General features: G+C 41.1%; 1 protein-coding gene across 1 annotated transcript; it reads right to left on the bottom strand.

Moving 5' to 3' along the window:
* Positions 1–1953: 1953 nt before the first annotated feature.
* LOC120783749 (myosin-16-like) lies at positions 1954–20239 on the bottom strand. The gene is made up of 43 exons (XM_040116944.1): positions 20030–20239; positions 19771–19914; positions 18771–18927; positions 18225–18252; positions 18019–18115; positions 17803–17895; positions 17596–17659; positions 17246–17344; positions 15825–15928; positions 15433–15571; positions 15007–15108; positions 14735–14901; positions 14457–14627; positions 14168–14344; positions 13759–13944; positions 13317–13404; positions 12986–13103; positions 12461–12581; positions 11130–11266; positions 10934–11015; positions 10668–10841; positions 10338–10418; positions 9921–10067; positions 9618–9722; positions 9298–9384; positions 8965–9110; positions 8661–8751; positions 7744–7800; positions 7467–7553; positions 7114–7359; positions 6874–6991; positions 6648–6775; positions 6103–6299; positions 5782–5914; positions 5030–5246; positions 4772–4908; positions 4441–4544; positions 4107–4299; positions 3797–4000; positions 3469–3594; positions 3139–3309; positions 2794–2994; positions 1954–2151 (listed from the first exon to the last, which is right to left on the bottom strand). Exons 1-43 carry the CDS (start codon positions 20237–20239, stop codon positions 1954–1956), a joined length of 5832 nt encoding a protein of 1943 aa, XP_039972878.1.
* Positions 20240–23162: the final 2923 nt, after the last annotated feature.

Here is a 23162-nt window from a genome sequence, read left to right as displayed (position 1 = left end):
CATGATTCCCCATTAATCCTTTGGTGTGTGAAGCCACTAAACAAGGAGTAGCCATGGGATTTTGGAGTGTCAGGCGTTTTCTAATGATTTTTGTATAAGATGTGAAACGTTCATCTGAAACTAAAATGAAAATAAATTCAATGTTGATGTATGAGATAGGTGCCTTTTGTTCTTGTTATTGTAACTAGAAAATCTCACCTTAAGTTATCCCAGATATTATTTTACAATAATTAATTGAAATAGATAAAAAAATGTACCATAATACCTTGAGGTCTTGATGTTGAAAATTACTGACATATAGTACTGACAAGAACCAGCACTTAATTTTCATTCATAGACATGGTTATATTCAAAATGAACCAAACAAAAGCCACTTTCAGACACTATCCCACCATCCAAATGTAAATCTCTGACTTACTCAGAATTCTGATTTGCAGGCTACAGCACTCCAGAGACACTGTGTGTAATCTTTACACTGTCGTAATTCATGATGACGGCTGTATTATAAGCCCAGTAACTGCCTCATACCTTCAGGTGCAAAGGCCCCAGTTTCAAGCAATTACTTTGTGGTAATGTGGTAATTTGATTATGAACACATTTCTGCGATAGTATGCACCACAAAAGCAAGATGGAAACTGAAACGATAAGTGCCTTAAAGTGGCTCCTGCATTTTGACCTAATTTTAAATCTGCACTAATAAACTTTTTTGGCTACATGGGGGCCGAACAACAGGCTGTAAGCGCAACACTGACATCGCCCTTTAAGCTGATATTCGCAAACAGTTGCCTATTTACACATATTTAGACATGCTAAATGTACCACTATTTTTTCTGTTAATACAGAAATAATGATTAGAGCAGCTTTAATGCAGTCTTGGCAAGAGGCAGTGTGTCAAAATCTAGTTATGATATCTTAAACACATAAGTTGATATTATGCTTTTATGGTGAATATTCTTTAATCAATTTACATTTAACCACATCATTATAAATTAACTTGGGGAGCATGTGGGGGGCCCTCATAATTGTATCATTTTTGGTATAGATTGAAGGCACAGTTACCTTCTCAACCAGATTTGGGTTTCTAGTCTGTACGCAGATAAAGGGCTAAAGTCAAAAACACTAAATGTAATGTCGCTGGATTTGTGCTTCGCCAAGTGAGACCCCTTTCCTACGAATAAGCCACAGACCTCTCTGTTTGCACAATAATAAGGGACACTGTCACTTGCTTGTAGTTTATTAAGACTTTGTAGGGGTTCACTACACACACTTTGAACACACGTGCAGGAGCGACACACACAGGTGGGCTCTCTATCATTGACGTGAGAACACAGCTTCACCCAATCCTCCCTCCTGTCTGAGGACACTAACTGAGATGATGCAAGACACACAGACACATATATAAACACTGAACAAACTCTTTCACACTTACTAAGAGACAATATGGGATCCAAAAAACTCTACAGACCCATGATAGCAAAGGTCAGACACAGCCAAAACTCCATTCCTGAAAGTTTAACATAAAAACACCTTTAGGTGCACATTCAAAGACTGTAGTTACATACAGTACATTCAAGGCATACTAACAGTAAAACATGCTTGGCATGGAGGCTAAAATCGACTTGAAGAGGCTGTGTGGCATATCCTATGACTATACTGATTAAGACTATTGGTGATGTTAAAGACTCATTTAATTATTTAAGACTTTCTAAGGAGCTCTGTCTGGTTTTTTTAAGACTTTCTTCAGGGTGCCTGTGCTCACACTTCCTCAGTGAAGGGTCCTCTGGAGGGCTGAATGAGTGTGTGTCACTCTGTGGGAGCAAAAAGACAAGAACAATAATGTGTGCGTCAAAGATGATACACATACAAGCGTATAAGCACATGCTCAGGCAGCTTATCATCTTGTTCTGTGTATATATACCCACCTGCTAGCGATGTGTGCATGTCTGTTCCCCTCTATCCGTCCTGTCCTCCACTGGTGGGCTTGGTGACCTGGACAATTTCCACCGAGGTGAAGCCCTTAGTGGCAGAGGCTCTATTCCTGGTCCTAATTTTATTAAGGGCCATCTCTGCCATTTCTGCACGCTCCTCAGCATCATCCAGCTCGTGGATCGTCTTCCTGTACTTTGACAGGCTGCTGTTGGCCTGCTCCTCCTACAGTGACAGAGAGAAGACGTTTGTCTTAGTATTAAATAAACGTACACACTTTTGTTCGAGGGAAAACTAGGAAAATGTCTTCGGCATGCCCTGTAACCTGTCTGCTTTTGACAAATTTAAAGAAAGTGTCCCATTTTTTGATTGTCATAATTTTGAATCTACAAGGCTCTAATGGGAACCAAGTAGGGTAATTAAAAGTGCCACAATTTAAAGGAATTGTTAGAAATTTCTGCTCATTTACTTTATGGCCAACAGTTTTTAACATACAGATGCGAGAGTGGTATCAATCTTCTCATCTAACTCTCTGCCAGAAAGCTAATAATTAAATCTTCCAAAATATCAAATTCTTGTTGTATCTGTTTTAGAGAGGTGCTGATTCAACGTAATCGTCATTTTAGACAATGTTGAGCCTTATTACATTATGCAGAGGTGTTTCTGTTACTTAGCCTATCCTCACTGATATAAATAGGCGGGAGTCTTAGTTTTAGCTAGGGGCACCTAATAAAATGGCAACTGAGTGTATGTATTTGTAACAGAAAGCACCTGCTCGTTAAAAAAACCAAAAACACAAGTCATTATTAGAAAGACAAAGAATTTTTAATTTTTAATTTTAAATCCAGTGTCACCACTCCTACTCACAGCGTCCTCTATCTGCCGTTTGTAAGACTTGAGCTTGTTCTGGAGTTTCTCCACCAGCTCCTGCATGCGTTGATTGGTCTTGTGGTCCTCCTCTGTCTGGAAGATCAGCTCCTTGAGTCGACGCTCTCCCTTACGGAGGTTTTTCACCGTCTCCATGTGGCGCTTCTGCTCCTGGTCCAGCTCATTTTCCAACTCCTTGATCTAGTAGGATAATAAAGGGGAAGAAATGCCTGCGGATGAGATGCCTGGCCCAGCTGTGTTGTCTGTATATGTGTCCTCTTCCCCTATTTGTCACTTTTAAGGTACTGCTATTGCTACCATCTCTCAATTAATCCAAGTCCTCACCCTGGTTTCCAGTTTCTGGATGGTGCGTTTTCCGGCCTTCAGACCCTGCTGCTCAGCCTCCTCCAGCCTAAGTGTGAGGTCTCTGAGGTTCTGCTCCTGGTTCTTCTTGATCTTCTCGAGGTGGGAGCTCCGGTCCTGCTCTTGCCGAAGCTCCTCACACAGTCGTGTTGCCTGGACGCAGACGCCACGTTTCATTTTATACTCAATCCCCAAAACAGATCAAACCAAATAATTTATTTTTTTGTAAGTTTTATGCCTTTTCTATTACATATTTATGTTTGACTACAGTTAAAACTTTTTTTTTTCCGTTTGTGTAGTCCTGTCGCTCACGTCAGTCACGGCCTTCTTGGCTCTCTCATCAGCAGCGCGAAACTCTGAGATCAGCTCCTCATTCTCACTGGACAGTCGGGCAAGTTCGGCCTCCAGTTTTCTCTTCAGGATAGTCAGACTTTGGTTCTAGGGTAAGAAAAATTGATGAAAATTTGATTGCACAATGCACTGGAGAAAATGACAGCAGCAAGAAGTCAAAGGCCGAATCAAAATACATATGCTGCATATGCCAGTTAAAAATGTAGGAAGATTGTATTCTAAAACAATTAAAACCATCAGTTGTCTGTATGTGTGTGTGCCTCTGTAGTCTTCCTGCACAGCCATTTACCTGCATGCTGATCTCACTGAACCTCTCTGTGGTGTCCACCAGCTCCTGCTCTATTTGTTTGCGGGCCCTCTCGGATGCCTCCAGGCCTCCTCTCAGCTCCTCCATCTCCCCCTGCATGAGACAGAGACGGCGCTCCTGGAGGCTGTACTTCTCCCTCAGCTCCTCGTGCTGACGGGCGTCCTCATCCATCTGCACCTGCAGATCCTGGACAAGAGGTAGGGGGTGGGACATAAGGATTGTTGCAGTAGTATTTTCAACCTGCGGTATTATTCTAAGCAGTTCCATATTCCGCCTCTTGGTCATCACCTACTTTGATCTGCTGCTGCAGCTTCTTCAGGGTTTTGACCAGCTCAGCGTTGTTCCTGTTAGCATGCTCCAGCTGAATCTCCATCTCATTAAAGTCTCCCTCCATCTTCTTCTTCATCCTCAGAGCCTCGGCACGGCCTTTGGCCTCTGCCTCCAGGCTGGCCTGCAGTGACTCCACTGCACGCGCGTGGTTCTTTCTAGACGGCACAAGCACACAGGTCATAGATGAGGATTCAAGGTTATAAATATAAGCCAAAGCTGGCTGGTCCAACAGATACGAATTACCTTATTGTGGATAAACCTGGTTAGTGGGCACAATTGTGAATTGCATGTCTAACCTGGTGACTTCAAACTCCTCCTCCTTCTCGTGGATTCTGCGGTCGATGTCGGCCTTGACTTGAGCCAGCTCCAGCTGTACACGTACCAGCTTACCTTCCTCCACCTGGACACACACGCACACATACACACACCACATATTGACAACTGCACCTATGAATGGAAGCACAAGTCCCTTATTTGCTCCATCTTTCACCTTTCCCATCCCATCAAAGGTCTGCACATAATCTGTCATTATTTTCCCAAAATTCATCTACAGTATCTCCTGAGATAATTCTACATTCAGAACTCACACAAGCCAAGTTTTTTCTTGACCATAAGAGCTCTTTGCACCTCTAGTGAGGCTTCAGCTTCCTCCAGAGCCAGCTGCAGCTCCTCCTTCTCCACCTCCAGTTTCTTCTTGGCTTTCTGCAGCTCGTGGACGCTGCGGCCTCCTTCGCCAAGCTGGTCGACCAACTCCTTGATCTCCTCTGTGAGAAGAGGGGGTACATACAGAAATACATGTTACTATACATTGTTATTCAGGTTTTATTATCCAGCTTGACTTTTCCCATCTGTTCTATCACAGCATCTGCAGCAGTTAGAAGGCACCAGAGAGGGTTTTGTTCTCCTTGCGGACGGTCTCTATCTGATCCTGGCTCTCCTCGTAGGCCGTCTTCAGCTTGTAGAGCTCTGTCATGTAGGAGCGACTCTCCTTCTGGCTGTTGTCCAGTTCCAGTTGCAGCTCCTCATTCTTCTGGCTCCACTCGGCCACCAGCTTGTCGAAAACCCGCTGCTTCTTATCCAAAGCTGCTGCTGCCGCGTTGGACTAGTCACACAAACGCAGACAAAAGCGTCTTCTCACTTAAAGAAGTACCTTTTCTGTCGGTGCATATATAGAGTGTACCTTACAGCTTACATTTAAGAATAAGTGATATATTTTTAACTGATCATTATTTTACTGATATACAGATACTGATAATAAGAAAAGAGACCAAAGATACAAAGATGTGGGCTGAGAGGTAATGATAAAAAAGCAATACTGAATAACTGATTATTCGTTTTATATCGAGTTAAAATACAGTTGCTTGTTACAGGTTCACAAGGATTTACAGTGGGTCAAAGACACCAAGAACTTTTAAGACATACTTTGAGGGCCATTTGTTTACAGCCAAGTTATTAATGAATTAATTAAATAATAAATAACTAGATTAATCAATTATTCCCCTCTTACAAAGCTATGAGAGAATGTACTTTTAGCATGAATGGCTCTGGTGACAATTGAAGCCTGGACTGTGTGTTTCACACACTGAGCTACAGACATTCCTTTGTCTGCATGTGTGTGTGTGTGTGTGTGTGTGTACCTTCTCGAGGTCTATGGTAAGGTCCTCCACCTCACCCTGCAGCCTCTGCTTGACCTTCTCCAAGCTGGCAGCTCTGGCTTGGGCTGCCTCCGCTGCCTCCTCTGCCTCCTGGAGACGCACTGCAAGTTTACGCCTGGAGGGGAGTGGGTGGAAGGAAAGAGGGAGACTGTAGTAGTAATTGAAACTGTAGGATTAAACTAAAAAGTATTACCACTAGTTTATTTTTGCATTCATTTACACATAGGAGTAATATATAAAACTTTGGCTCCCCTTTGATTTGAAGTGGTGATAACTGAATTTTTTCAGTTCTGTTTAACGTACTTGGTCTCCTCCAGCTCCTCGGTGCGGTGGATGGCATCCGTCTCATACTTGCTCCTCCAGGAGGTGACATCAGCGTTGAGCTTGGACACGAGGCGCTGCAGCTCCCCGCGGGCTTCTGACTCCTCCTCCAGCTGCTCCTTCAGCAGGGAGAGGTCATGACGGGCGTTGGCAAGGGCCACCACTGCTGTGTTACGACCCTACAGAAAGGGAGAGAGGACTTAGCTGTCAGTTTTATTAGAGGTCTCATTATTTTATAAGCAAGTAAAAGAAAACTCGAGAGGGAAGCCTAAAGGTCAGAGAAAGAGTTAAAACTCAAACTTATTCATTTGAATCTCAGAACCAACTGGGAAAATGTCAGCTGGGAAGTGATTGAACTGGGCAACTCTCAGTTGAGAAAATGTGTAAAAATATGTATCGTTTCTTCTAAATAAAGGTTAAACAAGTGTGTGTGTGTGTGTGTGTGTGTGTGTGTGTGTGTGTGTGTGTGTGTGTGTGTTTGTGTGTGTGTGTGTGTGTGTGTGTGTGTGTGTGTCCGTGCTTTGTACCTTGTTCTCCTCATCCACCTGTCTTTTGAGCTCATCGATCTGCAAGGTGAGTGAGGCCTTCAGCCTGGTCACCTGGGTCAGCTTACTCTGGACGTCCTCCAACTCCCGGCTCAGATCACTGTTCTCCGCTAAACACACACACAAGCAAAAAAAATAAAAAATAGAAGTACAGGTTTATAACAAACTCCAAGGAACTGTGTTTGTGTTTTTGTTTGTGTGCTCTCACCAGTCAGATGGATTTTAGCAGTGTTGAGCTCAGTCTGAGTGCGCTCCATCTCAGCCAGGCGAGCATTTGCCTCTGCCAGGTTGTCTTCCAGCTTATGGGCGTGGGCCTCAGAGTTCATCTACACATGTATACACCCAGATACACACAGAGGTAAAAACAGAAGAGTGTTTTAGTTTATATTCATGTATGATGTGTTTTCTTGATGGAGTTAATCGAGCAAGATTTTCCAAAACTTTGTACCTTTGCTCTCTGAGTGGCCTCCATAGTGACGTTGAGGTCTTCAATCTCAGCTTTCATGGTCTGTTTGTCCTTCTCCAGTTTGACTTTCAGTCTGGTCAGGTTCTCCAGCTGCTCGCCCAGCTCTGCCATCGCGTCTGAGTGTTTCTTCCTCAGCGCCGCCGCTGTGGCCTCTGATTGGAGCGCGGCCTCCTCCAGCTCCCGCCTTAGCTTCAGCAGGTCCGCCTCCCGCTTCCTGTTCTGCTCGATCTGAAGCATCAAGCACAGAGGAGGTTGTGGACGTTGGGAGGGCAAAGGTCATGCTGGAGTTCACAGTAATGCCATCCGGTTGACTGACAGCTGTCAGACACACTCACCTGGGCGACAGTGGCTCCTCCCGCCTCTTCCAGCCTGTCACTGAGATCCTCCAGATCTCGTGACAGCTCTGCCCTCTGCTTCTCAACCTATCAGAGAACGAAGAGAGACTCAACTTTAATTTCTAACTGCAACATGTGATATCTGACCTTTCAGCCTACGTATACTGGTCAACATGTGAAAAAATAATTGTAGCGGTCAGTCGAGTATGAGGTTTGTTCTAAAGTAGCCTGTTATAGCTGAATCCATGGATGAAGATGTTAAAGATACAATCTGTACCTTGGCTCTCATGGCTCGTTCAGCTTCCAGCTCCTCCTCCAGCTCCTCAATGCGGCCCTGAGAGAAAAAAGAGAAGACAAAATGGATGAACCTGTGCTTGAGTACAAACAAGAAAAAAACTTTTTATTGTCATTGCTATATATCCTCCTTTAATTCTTCAACTCTTCATTTTCACCCTCTCCCCTATGTCCTAACCATATATTTGAGTTCTCTTTCTCTTTTGTTCATCTGCCATTATCCTGAGTTCCTTTGTGGTCGATGATAAATGAATGAAATAAACTAAACCAAACTAAATGATGCAACATTCATCATGTCACATGTACCACTGCGAAAAGCATGTGGTACATGTCAGGTTCCAGATTGTGGGAACACTGCAGTAAAGCCACTATTTGTAGGAATGCAACAAGTAAAATTCCAAATCAAAAGTAAAAGTAAAATTTAATCAGCTTACCCACAAATATAATGTCCTCTGAATAAAAATGAATTTAGATTTGGGCTTTGTAATAAGTTGTACCATAATTGTTTCCCATTCAAAGTGGCAAAATAGAAATCTGCTCTTTTGCCAGCCTCAGGAGGATCGACAGTTGAAACCTGTGTTACTTTCACATGCAAGTGAGCAATTCAAATAAAAAGATTACACTGCAAACATGTTGATGTTTTTCATATAATTGTTGAGCTTTTTCACCCTGGACCAAAGTGGTGGACCAACCAACCAACCAACCAACTGACATTGTCATCCCTAGAGCCATGTTGCTAGTGTGGCTATTAATAATTACAAATTTAGCTCAGCATTTGTAGGAACAACATCTCCACTGACGGCTCATGTCTAGGCTTGTCCTTATCTAATACTTGAAATCAGCTGCTGTAGTGTTAAATGGAACAAAAGCCTGTGGACTCTTGCACCTCTAACGACAAACCTGGTGCTCTTTCAGCTTGCGGCTGAGCATGGAGCTGAGAGCCTGTTCGTCCTCCAGCTTCGAGTTCATGTTGTTGATCTCAAAGTCTCTCCTACATGAACACATACACACACACGCACAGCGGAGGATCAGGATCCACTGGGAGTGACAGTTTGTAAAAGAGAGTGAGGTACATATACAGATATTAAGCTTTGAAGTACAGACATGAGATGCTATAGCTTTGATGAACTTGTCAGCTTCTGTGTGTGTGTGTGTGTGTGTGTGTGTGTGTGCGTGTTTGTGTCTGCAGACTTTTCTCTCTCACTTCTTGATGACCTCCTCCAGATCAAGCTTTGCATTCTCCATCTCATTCAGGTTCTCTATGGTCATCTTCAGGTCTCCCTCCGCCTTCCTCCTCGCTTTGTCCACCTCCGCCCTGATCCTCTTCTCCTGCTCCCAGCTGTCCTCCAGCTAAACACACGCACACACACACATAAAAACACACACACGCACACATACACACATGCACAGACGGACAGATACACATATACACAAATCAGTCCCTACATAATTAAGGCACTAGTGCTGAGTATATTCAGTTGCAGGTCTGCACATATTCCTGCTTCATAAAAAGTCTTACAGGCGAGGAGTCTCATACCTCATTCACTTGGGTGTTGAGTTTGCTGTTGGTCTTGGTTAGATGGTTAACTTTATCTTCTTCTGTTTGGAGATCATCCAGAGTTTTCTGAATAAATAATAAGAGAAAAAAATAAATAAATTATGTATATATATATATATATATATATATATACATATATATATATATATATATATATATATATATATATATATATATATATACATAGATCTTGGTCACTATTAAACTCATACACAAAAAAGTACCACAAAAATACATAATACATAATTTAAAAATATGAATTCATGTGCATGTTGTCCTGTGTGCGTGTGTTTGTTCACCTGTTGCAGTTCCTCCAGAGTTCTCTTTTCCTTCTGCAGCTTTGCGATATGGTCGTCCCTCTGGCTCAGGTCACCTGTCAGAGTCCGCACCTTGAAGTCCAAACTCTAAACACACCATTGTACAAGAATTCAGTGGTAAACTCTGAATCTTACATATCATATGCTGGTTTTCTGTCCATCGGTCCAGATGGCTGCAGATCCTCGCAATGCCTAAAAATATTTAGTGAAATAAACTATATCTCCACAGCTGCTATATTTCATTTCCTCCCTCCTCAGCCTCCTTGTCCTCTTCCTCCCCTTTACCTGTTTCTCCTTCTCAGTCTTGGCCAGTGTGGATTCCAGAGACTCCAAGTCTCTCTTCAGTTCAGTCAGCTCCCCTTCCAACTGCCTTCTCTGGCCATGGAGGGAGGCTGTGTTGCCCTCTTCTTCCTCCAGGCGCTCACGCAGATCCTTAATTTGCAATTTTGGTCAACACAAGCCAGTGTTTTCACACACATATCACAGAATCTTAATGAGATCATCTGGTCCTGTGTTTGCTATAAACATTATGCAAATTATATTGTCAGTTATCACTTAAAAGCAGTAGACTGTAAATCTTCTACGATGTCAGCAAAAATAGTTGTACAATGCCAATTTTGTATGTTGCTGTATTACTACACCATCACTACATGCCTAGGGGAAAACTCTTATTTACTGTTAACTATTAAAGAGGTAAATTACCTGTACTGACTGCTCCAGGTGGACCTTTTGGTGCATCAGCTGGGTGCAGCGCTCCTCGGCATCACCCAGCGTGTCCTGCTCCTGCAGGGAGCCAAGGGTATAAAGTGTGTATATGTGAGTATGTACTGTGTGTCTGTATGTTTATGATTATACAGGTGCAATGACAGAGAAAGCTCTGGCTTAAGAATCGTTTATGTGCCATATCTGCACACTAACTCACAACAAGAGCTAACTGTTTACATTTTAAGGACTTCAATACCCCCAAAACAATTTCAAGAGACATATATGATCCTCACATGTAAACTTAACTGTGTGCAGATGTGCACTTACTGCAGCTAGCGCCAGGGCCAGGTCGTTCTTTTCCTGTGAAAGAGTGACCATCTTCCCCTCAAGATCTTTGATCTTGCCCTCCAGCTCCTTGACCTTCTCCACTGCGACCCTCAACTCCTCCTCCTTGGCCTTAAAGACCTCCTCCTGACGGGCGACCATCAGCAGGGGCTTCACCTGGGGGAGCCAAGGCAGAAAATATGATGATGATGAAGGTGATAAAGATGAAGGTAATTTATTTGTCAAGAGGGAAAAATTCAGCATTTTACCTTAGTGTAGAGTTTCCACCAGCCCCAGAAGCGTAACTGAAGGAACTTCCTCACGTTGCGCTGGATGGCCATTAGTGCAATTCTGCATCACACACACACACATAAATACAGAAACACTGTTAGTGCTCACAAACATGAGTCGCCATTAAAGGAAAACCGGCCATGCATACACACACGAACACAGGCACACACTGACCGTCTGTCCACCATCTTTTTAAACTCAATCCTCATTAGAGTTCCTCTAAGTTGAGCCTGCAGCATGGTGATGATCTTTGCCAACCGCTCGTCACGCATGTCCTCCAGCTTCGCCAGGACGCCTGCACGGAAAAACACCTGGAGAGGAGAACACAAACAGGTTAAAGAGGAAAGAAGACAAGGAGGAGAGGAAAAATCAGGATGGAGTCATTTATCAACTGCATGTTCTCATTTTAAGTTTTCAACTGACCAAATGATGAATTTACCTGCTCCTAGGTTTTAGGACATGGAAACGATGAGCTTTAAGGGAGGTTTCTCCACCACTGTTTTTGAAATGAACTGATCAAACGATTTATGTGCACAAGATAATTACAAGTCAAATTTAGTTTGTTATATATACATATTACATGTAATATACTGACATACTGTACGTGTAATATTCTGTTTGCAGAGTAGTAGGGAATACCTCAGATATATTTGCCCTATATTGAAGAATATATCAATTATTGGCACTTTTACTACCGTGTAAAACATAATCACATACTGTATGTATTCCAATATTTAGCGTACACTGTATCTAAATACAGACAATAATACTATAGGCAATTAATCGTTATCAGTGATATGAGCATATATGTTGATATAATATTGAAAATTATATGTGAAGTCCTTCCAAATATTTAAATGGAAATTTTAATATATTGCATTCATTATTATTATATGTTAATATGTGTTTGTTTTATACATGATAATACTGTTATGTGTAGTGTTTTAGATATTAATACCGTTTTTTTTTGTGTGTGTGTGTGTGTCCCTCTAGAAAGCCTTGATAGATTTAATTTGACTATAACATGATAATTCATAGTAGATACCACTTGTGGAGGATCACCTACTCTAGTAAAAGCAGTACAGTATACCACACTGTAAAAATAGTAGAGAGTAAAAAGTAAAAGTTTTGCATTCAATATGTTACTTTAGTAAAAGTACATAAGTATTAGAAATAAATGTACCTTAAGTATCAAAATATGATGCGTGTATATTATTGGACCATTATTATTCTTGCGAGGCATGTAAATGGTACTTCAATGTTGGTCAAGGTGGAGTTCATTTTAATGGCTTTAGATGCTGTCGGGTAGTTTAATCTATAACAATGCATCATATTTCATAAACAGATTATATGTTTTGTGTGTAAAATAATGGAAGTACATCAAAATTGTACCAAGGTGCAGTACTAGAGTAAATGTATTTACTTTACTTTCCACCCCTGGATATTACTATCAGCAGTAGTGCATTCATTTGTGTAATTATGGCCTAATTACAACAGTAGTTTACCTTGCCGTGGCCAATGCGGTACTCCATATTATCCAAGCCAACAGAGTTTAGGATGAGCTCAGAGGCCTTCTTGTTGTCAACGAATCCCTTAGGTATGACATTGGGGTTGAGGATATAGTACCTAGGAGACATTAGGAGCAGAAGCAGAATGAGAAAAGAAGAACAGGGAGGGAAATGGAGAACAAAGGGATGAAATGGAAAAGTAGGGGCAGACAAAGATCCTGATTTGAAAAAAAATTTTTTTAGGATAAAGTACATATAATTCTTCAAAAAAACAACCTTTAAAATAATGTGTTAAGGTCCTGTATCTAAAGCAAACGGAGAATCAGACACTTTTTCTATACAGTGTCATGTAAAGGCCTAAAAAACATGCTGTTTAGCCATCTGATAGAATACCAAATACATGTTTACTGGACAGAATTAAACTATATGGAAATGTACAAATTTAACATTATTCCACTTTTAAAAAAATGGAGATGGATACTGGATTAATAGAGATCAATGCAAAAGTGATGGGGATCAGACCTCTGTTTGAATTCTGGGTAATGTAGTCTATTGGGGAATCCTTTCCTGCAAATACGGATGCCCTCTAGTACACCGTTACAGGCTAACTGGTGCAGGATCAGATGGTTATCTGTAACACCTTTACAACATGAAAGAGAGAGAAGGTGATTATCAGTGCCAAAAATTTCCAGCTGATAGTAAATATTTAACCAATGTCTCAAAAAGACTACATTTTTTATTATAGTGAACACATTTTTACTGTTTGAAATACACTGTGTGCTTGACATTGTGCCACAAAAACATATCCCTCTAACAATAAATCAAACTTCACACACACTCTTCACGCACTGACCTGACTTCTTGAACTCATTGGGCACGATGCAGCGGACAAAGTGGGGAGCAGTGCTTCGCAGGGTGCTCATCAGCTTGTTCAGTTGTTCCTGGTGAGCAGACATAGTCAACGCACACCTCTGAGTTTGTGAGCCTGTTGTGAGATTTGCCTCAGTATGTGGTTTTACAGTTGTGTTGGTGTGTTTTTGTTTTGTTGGAGATCAAGTAGTGTGATTACTGAGCATGTTCCTCACTTTAATTTTGGTTAGGACAAGAGATAGACTACGGTAAATTAAGCTTGATTCTGAGACCGGGCCGACAAATTACTTCAAAGAAATAGTTTGACATTTTGGAAAATACATTTATTCACTTTCTGTCAGAGACATTGTTTGACCTTCTGTATGTGTGCCTATGTGTTAGTATATGTGTACATGTAAGGGTCCCAGTGTGTCTGTGTGAGTTACTCTGTAAAAGTTGGAGACTGTTTGGAAGGAAGACCCTTTCTTCTGCTTCTTGGTCCCTGCAACAGCCTCCTCCTCTTTGAAGAGCAGAGCCAGCAGGGGCATGGAGGACTTCTGGAAGAGTCCCACCACCGTCTCATTCAGAGGGTCTTTGTTCTTCTCCAGCCAGCTAGCGATGTTGTAACCCACCTGTGAAAGGCACAAACATCTTAACTGCATCAGTGTACACATTAAAGTTACATGTCCTACTATAAATTCAGAAATGTTAATGACCTTGTTGACAGAGTGGATGCACTTGTTCATTAGGAATACACTGCTGGATATCACCAATACCTACACAAACACATGCACACATACCTGCCCCTAACATCTATCTATATGTCAAATGGTGCTACAACAATACAGTACTCACAGTGCCAGCATAGTGCACCAGTTCAAAGTGGACCTCATTTCCTTTCTTCCCCCCTTTTGGTTTGAGGAAGTTGGAGGACTTGCCCAGGTGATTGTCATACAGAGCTGCTTTGAAGGTCGCATCTGTTGCCTTTGGAAACACACACTGCTCCTCTAGGATGGAGAAAATCCCCATAGGCTGGAGAGGAGACAGAGAGAGGGAGGTAGAAAAAGAAAGAATGAGATGTACAGTACACTCTATATCCATGTTTGTGCACTTTATGGCTACTGTGTATTTGTGAGTGCGTTACCTTTTCCAGCAGGTCGATGCAAGCCTGCAGGTCCAGGCCAAAGTCAATGAAGACCCAATCAATGCCCTCCTTCTTATACTCTTCTTGCTCCAGCACAAACATGTGGTGGTTGAAGAACTGCTGCAGCTTCTCATTGGTGAAGTTGATGCACAGCTGCTCAAAGCTGTTGAACTGGAGACAAAAGACAGATATGGATAATGAAGGGTGAGAGGATGAGATGAAATAACCTGAAAGACACCCGGTATACATCACACCCAATCAAACCATCAGCATCTCACCTTAAAGATCTCAAACCCAGCAATGTCTAGCACTCCTATGAAGTACTGCCGCTGGATCTTGGTGTCCAGGGTCTTATTGATGCGGGTCACCATCCACTTGAACATGCGGTCATAGATGGCTTTTGCCAGAGCACCGATGGAGTACACACACTGGTCCTGGTTCTGACCTGAGTTCAAATATTGGACTGTGGATAAGTGCATCGTCCCCGCTTGCTGATTAGTCTTTGTTTCTTAGAAATTTCTTTATCATCTTAGTAATGTCTTTGCAATACCTTTGGTCACAAACTCATTGCCAACCTTGACCCTGGGACGGGTTATGCCCTTCTGAAGCTCCCCAGAGTTGATGGCCATGAGGTGAGCAACTTTGTCAGCCACTTTAGGAACGGAATAAGAGAGGGGACATGGAATTAATGGAATTATTTTAACAGTGTCTTGTAACACATGCAGAGAAAGTGGGACACATAGATAAAACAGGGATTAATGAAAGGAAGAGACAATATACAGAGTTTGAAAAATATGAGCACCACAATGAAAGGATAGACTTTAAGAGAAATCAAAAGAAGTCCAAAGAGAGGTAAAAAGGTAGAGAACTAGGCCATATTGACAGGGTCGAGAAAGGTAGCTTGATTATTAAGAGGCATGTTGATAGATAGAGAGAAAAAGCCATAGAGAGAGAGAGAAAAACTGGCTTTTTATACCCTCAGTGGAATCGACATCAGCCTGTTCCTCTCTGGGTTTCTGTTTGAACTTCATGTTGCCGAAGTGCATTATGCCTCCAGTCAGCTTGTACACACTCATCTTCTCCTCAAGAGTGAAGCCCAGTACATCAAAGGCTTCCTGTGGACGCATGAGCATAGAAGGAGAGAGAGGACAGAAAAGAGATGATTAGTGCTGCACACCAAAGTTACACAAAAAGAGGCAACAGCACCATCAACAGGCTAATGAATTTACACGACCACATTTCTATTTGACTATGCAGAGAAGTATTTCACTTTTTATTACTTATTTAAAATCAAAGCACAACATGGAAAATTCAGTTCACACAAAGAGGCTATGAATCAAAACATGAGAGAGAACAAGTGTTGCTCACATCAGTGAGCAGCAGCTCCTCTCCATCATCCATGTTGTCCACCACAGTGACTCCCTGACACACCCACACATACTGTTTGGGGTTGGGGCTCAGCAGCAGAGCATCTGGAAAACAAACAGTATTTAACATAATAATAAGACAATAATAATTTGTCACCTTGAAAGCAAATCCCACCGTTCAATGGGTGTTATTCATTATTAACCAAAAGAAAGTATCATTTAGACCAGTGTTTCCCAACATTGTTTGTCTGTGTCTGATGTACCCCCACAGCCCTGTCAGATGAATTCAGGTACGCCGTCATCAACACCACCAGCTATTTTCCAAAAGTGTTCATTTGAATCGATTTTAAATTGGACGTTATCTCACTTGATTATATGTTACAATATTTTTCTCAAAATTATTTATGTTTTCATTATTTAGGTGATTTTGGTGAGGTTTAAATTTATTGCTAACTAGAGGCAGAAGCTAGACATTTTAGCTACTTTTAGCATTATATCTCAATTGTTTATCCATTACTTTTGGCTGTTTCAACCATGTATTCACTACTTTTAGCTTTTTCACAATTTACCCATTACTTTTAGCTAACTATTTCAATGGTTTACTTTTAGGTATTTCAACCATTTATCTGCTACTTTTACTTTACTATTTATTTAAACTGCTTATCAATTAACCTGCTTTTAGCTAACGTTATTTAAACCATTTATCCACTACTTTTAGCAAATAATTTCAACTGCTTATCCATCACTTATTAACTATTTCAATCATTTATCCACTACTTGGAGCTTTTTCAACATTTATACATTATATTTAGCTTTCTATTTTAACCGTTAGTCCATTACTTTTAGCTAACTGTTGAGACCTATCTGTTCGCTAGCTAACTACTTTTCAGCTACTTTCGGTAACAACAGTTGATGGTCAGGTGACATAATATGAGGATTTATTTCTATTTCTTCAAGTTAGCTGAGCTGCAGAACTGTCCCCTGGGGTACAAGTGACCCTGGTTGGTAATCACGGATGTAGACAATCTTGTTGACTGCAGGTTAATACTGAAAATCGAACATCAGGCAACATGGTTTTTCTGTATTTGACCAGGCTCTTTTATGTTAAACATTTCCCTGTTCACTCACTATTTAACACATTTTGAGACAGCCTTCGAAATGTGTCATCTTAATCTGTAAAACATTTATTGTAAATTTTCCTTTAATAGTCCTTTGTCAAATGCTTACATGAGAAACTGTCTTTGGTGTTACAAAGAAGAGTAAACTCAGGGAACATTTTTTCAGCACTTAGTGATTTCACAAATCCAATGTTGAAATAATCAGGTGTCTCCAGCATTGAGAAAGATCTCTACTTTGTTATTTCTGCTTACATTCACTTCAATTCAATATGACCCAGTGACAGTGCAACTTTATGTCTATCACCTAGGAGTTCTGCCCTCCTCCCAGAAAGGAGTTGGTAGAAGATGTGGTATCCTCTCTCAGCAGCCTGCTGGGAGATCACTCTTGATTTCTCTAGCAGATCTGATGCACAAACACACATGTACATAGACACAGAAAAAACACCACAGATATGCCGAGACAGACACAGTTCATAAGGATCCATTTATCTTAATTATTTTCATTTCACAGCTAAAGTTGTTTATAAAGAATGATATGTATATATTTGATGAAACATGGCACATAAAAGCTAAGACTTGTTTTACAAAGGTGCAATAATGCTGGCAAAGCCCGATCCAAAGTAATAAAAGAATAAATCCATTAAATCCACTCACAAGTCTCTATATCGGCACCAGCCAGCTTAGCTGTCGGCCCAAAGTGGATGCGGATGAACTTTCCCTGAAACAAAGACACATACATAAACATAAATCCTATTGATTTATTGATTGTACTGGGTTTTTTTGTTGTTTTATGTTTTAACAATTTTTATGCCCTTTAATGATGTAAAACATGATCACATATTTGTCTCTATGTGTCCTTACAAAGCGTGAGGAGTTGTTGTTTCTGATGGTCTTGGCGTTGCCAAATGCCTCCAGCACTGGGTTAGCCTGAATGATCTGGTCTTCCAGAGACCCCTGTGAGAAGAGAAGAGAAGAGAAGAGAAGAGAAGAGAAGAGAAATTTAAATGATTCATATCATACAAAAAAAAGCAGCATATGAAATCATGTCTATGCATACTAATACACAAACACACTTGCCTTGGAGTCTGAGGCTTTGCTCCCAGAAGCTCCAACATTGGCAAAGTACTGGATGACCTTCTTAGTGTTCTCAGTCTTGCCAGCACCAGATTCTCCGCTGGAGGAGAGACACCAATAAGGAGTTAATAATAGTGAGACATGCAGATTACATGGTACACATCATTTGAAAGGGACTCTTAAACAAAAAAAAAACATGCTGTCCTTACGTGATTAGCATAGACTGGTTCTCATGCTCTGTATTGTCAGGAGATAAAGAGGTCAGGAGAGAAGAGAAACAGAGAGAGCGAGAATGAGAGTGAGGCGAGAATAATTACTGCAGATTTCCTTCTGAGCAGATCAGAGGATTGCTGGTATTCCCTGTCAGCAGTAACAACAACACAAACAGCTCCCAGCTCTCCCCTGATGCCACACAATAGCTTCAAAGTATTTTTCTACTCCCTGAACAAATTATCACGCGCCACACTGATTACACACCTCCAGCAACTGCCCCACTCCCTCTTTCCACATATAACTGTGTAATGACTTTCGAGCAACTCATCTCAAGGGGGCTATCACAAATCACCAAATACCACTTGCATGCTTACCTCACCTCTTTGCCAACTTTCACTCTGTCCCCTCACCCATCAATGACCAATGACTGATTAAAATTTCTTCCTTCCCTTTACGCTTCAAAGCGCCCCTCTGTGACTTTTCACTCATTGCTCCACATCCGACATTTTATTCTTGACACCCTGCTGTAGCCCTCTCCTCACCCATCATCATGTCGTGGTAAGCGTTGTCAGAGATGGAGAAGAGGTGAGGAGGAACTTCGTTGCGTTTTTTCCCCTTGTATATCTGGGCCACTTTCGCGCCATAGATGGGCAGCCATTTGTATGGGTTGATTGTCACGCAGAAGAGGCCTGAGTAGGTCTAGAGGTGGGATGGAAGAAATAAAGGGGTTTGAGGATGCAGCAGGGTAATGTGGGCACACATATGGTTCATAGGCACCTTGAAATGTCATTGCTTCCCTCTCACCTTGTGTATCCCGCCTTTCCTGTCTATTCCGTATATAAAAAGAGAAAAGTCTGGTGCAATTCAACACATTAACGTTTTACTTTAAGCTACCTATGTGTGCTTCTACTTGAGTTAGTTATGTCCTACTTTTCCTACAAAGCCTTTTAAAGGGGTAATCCACTGATTTAGTATTTCTCTTCCAGAGAGTTTGGGAAAAGAATAGTCAAAAGTGATGCTGCAAAGGCCAAAATATCCTCCATAACTTTTAGTCTGTAGGCTGGGTCAAGCTCCAAAACCACTGAAACCTACATTTCCCATAATGCAACTCAATAGCATCTTTTCATTAGACTCTCCCTGCATGGTCAATTCCTATAACTAAGTTTCTAACTCAGGATTTATTTTAGAACTTTATAGTTTCTGACCATAAACTGAGATAACCTTGATAACATCGCAGGGTTATTTTTACAGACTTGACGTAGCTCCTCCAGAGACACAGAAAACAGTATATTATTGATTTCACAGGCTGTGTCGTACTCCCCATGCCAGATAAACTGATATTCATGTGTAAAATCGGTGGAACTCCCCTTTAATAACCCATAGAAAACATAGCTGAATTTATTCCAGTCAGCTTTTGGTTGTAAGTGCCATAATAGCAACATAACAAAGTTCTTTCTACTGTCCTCATGCTGTCATCAGGACATGGTTTTGAATAGGTTTTTATAGGCCTGTAGGGTCATCTGCGTTGAGCAACAGCCTTACATAGATCCTCATGCTGACATAGCGGCTGCGCAGGTTTTCCAAGACGCTGGCCTCGTTGAGGAAAGTGAGGTCAGCCATGTCACTGGCTTGGTAGAACTTAGGAGGGTTCATCTGCTGAACATCATTCTTCCTCACAGTCACAGTCTGTTCAGAAAAAATAATCACGCAGTCAATATTTTAAGAATGATTATTATGATCATTCACTTATACTTAAAGTAAATATTTAAGACAAAATGCACAGGTTTCGTCTTTGTCTTACAGTGTTCTTGGTGGTCTTGACTGTGACTTTGTCCCCTTCTTCAGACTGAATCTCCCCAGCAATGAAAGCCTCCTTCTCATCTTTGACCCAGCAGGAGCGCTTGATGTCATATGGTTTATTCATAGCATCCAGCCGCTCCTTCTCTGAGGGAACCAGGAATGGCATGGGGTCCACATTGTCCCCGCACTCCCCTTTATATGCACCCGGCATGGCTGCTGTTTCTGCTGCTGCTAAAACACACCAACTGACCAGCTCACTCACCTACTGGCTGCTGTAGAGAGAAGCTGAGCAATGGATAGAAAAGAGGAAATAAAGGTGTTAGTAGAGTAGTGAGAGAAAGGACACTGGTTCAACAGGCTGATACTCACCAATGCAGGAGGCAGAGGTACGCAGGACGACTATGGGTGTGTGTGTTGAGGCCATGCTGTTATATATCAGGCCTTCTCTTTCCTGATATGGTCACAACTCTAAAACCAGCCATCACCCTGAGGTCTTATCCATCTGATCGGTCTGGCAGCGCAGGATCTGGGAATTCTTCAATCTGCCTCCCCCCAATTGGGTTTCCCTGGAAAGCCATCACTCAGGCTGAAACCATCTCCTTTCCTCACGTTATCACTCGATCTATCTTCTCCATCCCTCTGCCCTTCCACACCTCAGTTTTCATCCCAACATGCCTCTGCTCTTAACCATCAATTGCTTTTTCTTTTTGCGCCCGATGGGATTTGGGATGAGTAAAGCATCTTAAATTAAAACCACTGACACACAGAGGAGTGGGCAATTTTCCTCTCAATATCTTTCTCATTTTTAGAGTAATCTTCATCTACAACTCTACAGACTGCCAAAACAATTTCTCCTAGGTAACTCAAACACACACAATGAGAGGAAAATTGTGGTGTCCCCCAAAGCTTGTTGAGGCCCCATTTCACAGAAACTTCATTCTTTTTAGAAGTAGAAGAAGAAGTACTCAGATCCATTAAATACAAAATTGTACTTGATGGATCTTCCAAGTCCTTCATTCAAAATCTTACTTAATTAAAGTACAAAATTATTATTAGGAGAATGCACTTTAAGTATCAAAAGTAAAAGTACTTACAGCGAAATATTTTTTTATGACATCATTAGATCATTAATACTGATGTATCAGGGTATGCAGCATTTTACTGTAGCAGCTGGTCAAGGTTGAGCTAGTTTTAAGTGCTTTATATACATTTCGCTAGTTTAGTCCAGTCTTTCCCAAATTAGAGGTAGGGATTCCTTCAAAGAGTCACCTGATAAATTTTAGGGGTCATGGGATGTTGAATGAGAAAGGGAAAAAAAGAAGACAAAGTTCTACTACATAACTTTGTATTAATCTCTTGGACTTCTGTCTAAACTTTTTCTTTTATGAAATATTGGATAATGTGACCATTGTGGGGCTCAAACAGCTCTTGAAATAAAACTTTCTGAGAAGTTTAAGAGGACAACTCATACATACCTAAAAAAAAAAACAAGGGGCCCGAAAACAAACATCTTTTTGTAAGGGGATGCAAGACAAAAAGTTTGGGAAACACTAGTTTAAGCTTTGACATAGTATTGTATTTTATAAGATTATCATGTGTTGTTTTCCATGTAAAATTTGAATCTGTAAATAATTATTAACTATATATTTTTTAAAAATACAATGGAGTAAAAAGTACAATATTTCCCCACAAAATCTAGTGAAGCAGAATTTTAAAGTAGCATAAAATTGAGCTATTCAAGCAAAGTATATGTACCTCAAAATCGTACTTGAGTAAATGTGCTTGGCTACTTTTCATCATTGCAGCCTCGATCTTCTCCAGAATGTAGATTCCTTAGAACTGAAGCAGCTGTTGCTCCTGCTCCCCAAGGGAGGCACTAATAGACACACTTTGACACTAATCGCACACACACACACACACACACGCACACACACGCACACACACAGACACACACACACACACACACACACACACACACACACACACACACACACACACACACACACACACACACACACACACACACACACACACAGGCGTGTTTCCATGACTTCAGATTTCATGGAGACTTACTCTAACCTAACCTAACTTAACCTAAACCTGACCTTTCCCTAACCTTAAAACATGTCACCTTGAAATTTAACGATTTACCCTATGGGGAATTGCTTTTTTGTTCCCATAATGTGACTGAGTAAACAGATTTGGCTCCCCATAACATGTGAAATACCTGGACCACACACGGAATCATCCTCAGGAGAGGTTTGACTGTAATACAGGTTTTACTATCATAAGTCCATATTTTTCCAACCTTCTGAAGAATTATTATTTTATATTTAAATTATATAGAAATAATTTCATTTAGAATTTTCTGGCAATACTAATACTAAGTGCAAATGGTACATTTTCAATGTGTATGCACTCTCTTTCACTGTCCTATTTATTTTCTGTTCCCCTCCCACTCATAGCCTGATGAAATTTCTTCTTTGCCCCTATTTTCTGTTTTCTTCTTCTTTCGTTTAAATATTTTTGTCAGAAAAAAAACATCATGTTACCTCCCAATATGATTTTCCAACTGTTCTGTGCATAGAATGACTTCATCTTCATGAACTGTGTGTGTGTGTGTGTGTGTGTGTTCCCAGAGGTATAACTAAGTTTGTCTCTATGATTGGAATTATCTAAGTAGCTGTGAACACACTCAGCTGGTCTCAGGGGCTGTTTGAATAACACACACACAAACACGTTCATGTGCACAAATACACACAAACACACACATAATCACATAATCATACTAACAGCTGTACATGACCATTTTTGAGGGATAAACTAATTTGTGTGTGTGTGTGTGTGTGTGTGTGTGTGTGTGTGTGTGTGTCTGGTGTTACTGCCACCTGTGGAGTGTTGACATAATTAGACAGACAAATACATACAAACACAAGTGGGAATTAGACAGATGCAGTACAGTTGGAGATGAAAAATGGCAAGAAGACACTAAGAGGAGCAACGGGTGGAAGCAAAAAGACAAATGGTTCTATGAAGTCCTGTTCAGACTGAAAGATCATAAAATCATCACTTCCAGACTCAGAAAGATCCACAAACAATAAATGGATATAAATGTTAAAACTGAACATTTGTGT

The sequence above is a fragment of the Xiphias gladius genome, chromosome 3 (genome assembly GCF_016859285.1).
Source record: "Xiphias gladius isolate SHS-SW01 ecotype Sanya breed wild chromosome 3, ASM1685928v1, whole genome shotgun sequence".
Lineage (NCBI taxonomy): Eukaryota > Metazoa > Chordata > Actinopteri > Istiophoriformes > Xiphiidae > Xiphias > Xiphias gladius.
Note: the sequence above shows the minus strand (reverse complement) of the source record. Positions and strands in the feature narration are given on the sequence as shown.